At 40.7% G+C, this 6,756-nt stretch overlaps 1 protein-coding gene across 2 annotated transcripts in view; it reads right to left on the reverse strand.

The window, feature by feature from the left end:
• Nucleotides 1-6,756, reverse strand: part of cacna2d3a (calcium channel, voltage-dependent, alpha 2/delta subunit 3a) — a 123,447-nt gene extending 116,691 nt beyond the window's left edge. For both annotated transcript variants that reach the window (XM_084916027.1, XM_084916026.1), the window contains exons 1-2: nt 6,102-6,756; nt 5,722-5,803 (exon numbers count right to left, since the gene is read on the reverse strand). In XM_084916027.1, the coding sequence (XP_084772153.1) occupies nt 5,722-5,803; nt 6,102-6,226 (207 nt within the window). In that variant the 5' untranslated portion in view covers nt 6,227-6,756. The remainder of the gene's footprint in view (nt 1-5,721; nt 5,804-6,101) is intronic.

Raw genomic sequence — 6,756 nt, forward strand, 5'->3', positions numbered from 1 at the left:
TTATTCCACATCAGATATCGCGTGTTAGATTGTGTTGTTCCTTCTAGCTTTACCTATACATACTTTTTCCTGTGCCAACGGGCAGTTTATATTAGCTCAGGGTGAGTAGTTTGGAGACAAAGTTAGAGAAGCAAGGTGGAGATGATTTGGACATAGGTGAGAAGAAGGAGGATGTATAGTGAATATATGGATCGAATATGGATTTGCCAGGCATAGGGAAAAGCTATGGGACAACAAGACTGTGGCTTCATAACAGGATAAACCAGTGGATGATGTCACTGCAGCTACATCCATTTCTTATACTGTCTATGCCCTGAGCCAATTCTGGTCTTAACCATGACACCAAGCCTTACCCTTCAAAAAGCTGTTTGAAGGGTGTGAAAAAGGAAACACTGAGGGAAAAGGTCCTCGCTTCTTCTAAAATGCCTTCCCCTGATCTGAAACTCAAACTGGTCCTCACAGGGGTATTCAGACCTGTCCACACACACACACACACACACGCATCACTTTCTCACCTCTTGCCATCTAGGAGCAGCGAAGGAGTCAAATTTAGCAAGATCACGCTTTGGTCAATGAGAACAAGTGAGGGTGGGAGAGGGAAGCGAGGAAAGAGATGGGAGGGTTAGGGGAGGTAAGGGAAAGCGGGACAGTCATCAGTACACACCCTTACACACTCCCTTCTCTCACCTCATTGCCAGCCATGCTGAACCAAACCTGACAGCTATTCAATTTTCCCAAAGCTAAATCTAATCTGCAGCCGTCTCCCCCTCACTGACACAGTGTTACACTGGAACGCCTCAGTCATCACCCACCCAGCAGACTGGCACCATCATGCATACTTCAACCATAAACACACGCACGCACACACACACACACACACGCACACACACACACACACACACACACACACACACACACGCACGCACGCACACACACATAGAAATACAAAGTCAAATAAAGGGCAAAAAGAAACAAAAATAAAAGTGCTCTTCAAAATAAGTAATAGCAATATTTTTTCTTCTGTTTTTTGATAGTCAAGTGAAAGCTTACATGAGCCACAATTTTAGAAAAGCTTTAGTCAGCCCAAACCCCTCAGGACATTTTTCAAAGTTTATAAAACAAGCTGATAATATTCACATATCTAAATGCTGTTTTAAAGCTTTATCTACAAATGTAATTCTGAAGGATAATTACCATGGCCCTTAATTTCTGCAGCTTAATAAATAACGTAGTCAGAGTTATAGATACTTATTATTATCCAACGTGTAATTTGGGTGTATTTGCAGAATTTAAACATTAAAAATCTCTCCATAAAATTCCAAAAAGAGTACTGTGGCTATTGGAAGACCCTTTGGGTGTATTAAGAATTTCATTCCCACTTTAGCAACAAACCCGCTGCTAACAACGAGACCGTTTGCTTTGTAAACATAGAAATGTTATGAAAAAAGGTTCTTCTTCTTTTTTTTAAAATGAAAATTACACAACATTTGTAGAATAAATAAAAAATGCTAAATGAAATTAAAATTATATAAGTTATAGTCAGTCATGCTGTCCTCCAAATAAGTAATTCGTTTGAAATGAGGGTTTAAAAATGGAACATATATTTATATATACATATATATCGAATCATTTCCATTTCAAAAGTAGGCAATTAGTCGTGCTGTTAAAACTGGTTAGTGTGACTAAAATCTTAATTTGAAATAAAACCAGATTTTTTTCTACAAGTTGTAAAACATCCTTCAGAAGATCCTGATATGGCACCGAATGACATGAATGATCATTTGTGTTTTTATTAATGTGTTCGTTCGATTTCTGAAAGCTTATGTCAAATAAACCTCTTAGTACTGGCTTGTAATACAAGTGTATACAAAGCAGAATTCACTGATGTATGATAGCATTTAATCACATGTCGTATTTGTTTTGTAAATATCAAACTGGAAAGTTTTAATTTCCAAACGTTCTTATTGACAATACAAAAGCTTTGCACAGTGTGTGCTGCTGGGATGGAAACTACAAGGTGAACACTGTCACTATATCATATAAACACACATATTTCATCTTTCTTGAAGATTAGTCCATCCATCAATTAAATGAATTCTATTAAGATAATTGAAATAATCCCAGCAAAACAAATGTTTTTGCTGTTTTTTATCCTCCTCTTAACCTTTACTCTCGATTTCAGAGAGACACACATGGAGCACGTTTGACTGGAGAACTATTTTCTTTTTGAGGAGCCACTTAGCTCAGTCTTATTCAACTCATTCTTGAGGATTCTTGTCAACTGACATGTCAGTGCCTTAAACTATTAAGCCCTTCTGTAAGAGTAAATGATGTGGCATCGTTGCATAAAAAAACTATATGTGCACCCACACACAGACACACACACTCTTCTTCCCCACCCAAGCAAATCGGTTCCAGCGTAGTCTTGTCACACATCATTACACCTTCACGTCACCCTCTGCTCTTTTTCTCTGTGTATGTGCCTCTGTGTGAGAGATGGTGTGTGCATGTGCGACTGAGCACGCTTAACGTACTTTAGGTATGCTAACCTAACGCACACGGTGCAAGCACGTACCCTGTTGCCTACTCCTCGCTCTCAGATTCAGCTTATGCTTTTAAAAATAGGATCGCAGACGTGCATTAGGAAACTTCACACAGCCACAGTGGCAATCCTGCTGCCTGATCATTTTTCTTGTATCTTCCATTACCAAAAGGCTTGAAGTTATTTCAGCCTCGCATAATGTCCCACTTCTCTGATTCCAGAAAGCCATAACATCAGCGAGCTGAAAAGTGGTCCAGCCAACAACACGCACACAGACGCAGCCATCGCAGCCAGCCTGGCTCTTATAGACAGGTTGCTCAATGATACATGAAATTAAAGATCTCAACAAAATAGCAGTGAAGAGGGTAAAACACACAGAGCTACTTCTAACTATCAGTGGGAGATGGTTAATGTGTCTCAAACAGAAATCTCCTTTCCTTTATATCTGTGGGTGCGAATACAGCTACACTGCGCTGAACATGCACCGCTAGTATGCATATGAGAAGATGAGTCGCTAATACTGGATTTGTAACAGACCGAAGGCGTTATTGATCATAGCTTTTTTTCTTCTTCACACAAGCACACACACACGTGTCCTGACTGGTATAACCTTGAAACAAGAGCTGTTTCCGATGGATATAGGAAGGGAGCGATGGCGTGGGAAGGGATGACAGATCAGAACCGCAGAAGAAGGACAAAAGATAAACGTGCTCCCAACTGATTTTTTTATTCCCAACAAATCAGTGTCTTTGCACTAAAGTTGAAATTTCTCAAATGGATTTGAATTGATGAAGCTCAAATCCTTTTGAGAATCATACTAAAAAGTCACCCATTTGAAGTCATAAACATATTTAAAAATTATTCTAGAAATCTGCTTTATTCTCACTGAAATTACTGAAAAGATCTATATGAATTATTTCTGGCAATATTAATTTAGTATACTAGCGCATTTGAATTAGGGCTGTTACTCAGTTAATTAAGCAGGAATTAAGTTAACTGTTTCTAGGCTTTGTACTATTAATTATGATTAACAACACTTGTGCACTTCTGTAGAATATCTCTTATTAAGGAAGATTAAATAGGAAGTCAAATCAAGCATCAAATTAAAGCAGAGTCAACACAAAGGAAGTATTGAATTCAATTAGCGGCATTTTAATTTGACACACAAAGAAGCAGCATGAAGCACAATAGGTGCAACACAAAACTGTTAAAAAACAAAGTTTAAATGCCGCTGAGCACTATTTCCTCTTTATGGTACTTCTGTGCAAGGGTAATTAAGATTAGCGTACTGTTTAGATTATATTCTGTACAAAAAAGTAATTAGGAAACTTTAAAATTTGCAATTTGTCCACTAGAAACTATTTCTTTCTTCGCTCTGGTTTGATGGCGAAGATGGTGCTGAACTGAAAAAGCTGCATGTGTGCGACTCAGACAGAAGTATCGTCATTTCCAAGGGAGCTTAGTTACGCTAGGGTCAGAAAGATAACTGAAGAGAGGCTGAGTCCATCTGTCCTCTGCCTGGGGGAAAAACACACACACGCACGTTTTGGTCTTTTCTCTTCACTACCATCCTCGTCTCAGTGTACAACAGTGCACGTCCTTCATTCTTTCTGCTTATTTAAAAGCATATGTGCCCTCAAGGTACATGTGCTCCCTTCTCAGCATTCTTGGACAAAGGCTATTGGACTAGACTGGACACACAACATGGCATAATAGATGGGATGATGTGACTTGTTAGCAAAACTTACAGGTGTGTATGTATGTGTGCATTTACACATCCTGCACATCCTGTGGGACTGTGCAAGTGGACACAATTGCACCATAACAGTTTAGTGTGGAAAATGCACTTTCCTGACAAAGTGGTCGCCAAGTCTTTTCTTTGCTCAATTAACCCAGAGGCCTTAATTTGCATTTCATAAAGAGGTCATTACTCTGTAGGAGGGTTATCTTCTTTTTGGAGGCAGAAAAAAAAAGATGAAAAGGGGGAACAGTTTTTATCCTGTCAAAAAGATAAGACCACTCAGCTGCCTTATCAGCCGCTGATGAAATCCATGCTGTAGGCCCACGTATAACTATGTGACTGCGCACATGAATATGAAGTGTGTGGCCACGTACGTTGGGCGTGGAACTGTACACGACACACGCGGCTCCCGTTTTCTTTGCTCCACGTCAGACCTCCACCCTGGCCTGTGTGACACCTTACAGCAGAGTGGTTCTTTGCACCCAGCAGAGTCCTGAGATTGTGGCCACATGTGTAGCATTTTGTCTGACTGCCCACTGAGAGGTTAGTTTCAACTTGGCCTTTTATCCACTAATTATCCATTAGCCAGTTTTAACTCCAGCTTCATAAAGTGGTCCTCCATTAGGGAAATTTGCATTCCATCATAACTCAAATCTTGCATTAATGCCACAAAGCAGAGTGGAAGAGCGACGAAAAGAGATTGCAGAGAGGCATAAAAAGAGGTAAGGGGGTGTTACATGTGTGAGAAATATAGCTTAATGCTTTTTTTCTGACAGTAAACGTGTGTGTGTGTGTGTGTGTGTGTGTGTGTGTGTGTGTGTGTGTGTGTGTGTGTGTGTGTGTGTGTGTGTGTGTGTATGTGTGTGTGTGTGCGTGTGTGCATGAACGCAGTGCTTGAGAAATGACACCTATTTAAATTGCGTGTGTTCCGAATATGCTTTTAAATCCATGCTTACACAGTCAAAGTGCATTACTGATTCTCAAGTGGCTAAAAAGCACAGATCCTGCCGTTTAAGAGCAGAGAAGTGACATTTCTCTCAACTCGAAAATTACCCAACACCACTCAGTTTCTCTCACAAGCGTTATGTTTCACATCTACCCAACAATTCAAAAAGAAGGTATTTTTAAGCTTTTAAATAAACAGTCTGCTGCAGAATCACATCAATGCAGTTTTGGACAAAGTGAAGTTTGTGTACTGGGTATATTCACTCCTCTGTACTTCCCCAAAAATGCAAATCTTTTTTAAAATAATAAAAAACATATTTACAGTTGTTAAAAGACTCTCTTTTAACAACCTTGTCTTTCTTTTAGTGTTCACAGAAAAGAAAAAACCTACCTAAGGTAAACCATCTGGAAATTTGAATATTGTTTAAAGCTTCAAGGGTGTATTTCTGTTTTGACGCCTGAAGAGTTGAGTTCTGTTAATAAACCAGCTCACCTTCTGCAGCAGCTGCGACCCAGAATACTTTGCTGAGATGGACTTCATCTCCCCACCAAACGCTGATGCCCAGAGCTTCACCCTGCAGATATTAAAAAATAGGCACAGTGCACACAGCCAAGCCAGAAATGAAGAAAAATCAAGTTAATAAATAAATAGATTAAAGTGAAGATAAAGTTGTTTGTTTTTTGTTTGTTATATAGTGGCATATATATATATATAGATATATATATCTATATATATATAGATATATATATACTTAAAATAAAAGACTGAAGCGATGAGGACACACTGCCCGGTTTTTTTCTTTGTCTTTGTATAAAGTCTTGCTTTGAAACCACTTTGAAACAGCACTTTCGCGTAAAAGGACATCTACTTACACAGACGGAGGGATGCTTTGGTGGGTTCCTCCCACCCCCGTGACCCTGATGCTTAGAGTTGAGAAAAGTAAGAGGAGCCACGTAGACCCAGCACTGAAAAGCACACCGCTCCGATCCACCTGCATCTTGGGCAAAAATAACGCCCCTACGCGCTCAGAGCGAGTTTTGAGCTTATGCTGCCACCGTAGAGATTTTTCCCTCCAGAGAATCCAAATTTTAAAATAAAAATAAAATGGGGAGCTTAAAAGTCACCTGTGCTGGCTGACTAAATCATTCATGGTAACATGTCCAGCTGTTCGGCTGGCGTGGGACGCGGATGAGCGATGCGCTTTGGCAAACGGCAGAATCCTCAGCTGTGTGAGTTATCCAAAGTGCTGCGGTGTGGCCCCGCTGACCGGCGAGGTGCACCCCGCTATGCCGAGCGACGGAAAGTGGAGCTCGTGTTCACCGGCACGGAAAGTCCTCTCGGTCGCTTAGATTGGCCGACCTCAGCCACGGAGAGCACAGAGTGGAGGTTCTGGGGGGGGAAGCGGGGAGATCATCAAACGATGCAGCGCACAAGAGCACGCCCACTCCAATTGAATGAAGCGACTGGTCTTCTCTCTCACTTTCTCTCTCTCTCCCGCACTCTGTCTCTGGTGCGCGCTCGGAAACA

Source organism: Perissodus microlepis, chromosome 20 (genome assembly GCF_051167445.1).
Source record: "Perissodus microlepis isolate ML-2025 ecotype Zambia chromosome 20, ASM5116744v1, whole genome shotgun sequence".
NCBI lineage: Eukaryota > Metazoa > Chordata > Actinopteri > Cichliformes > Cichlidae > Perissodus > Perissodus microlepis.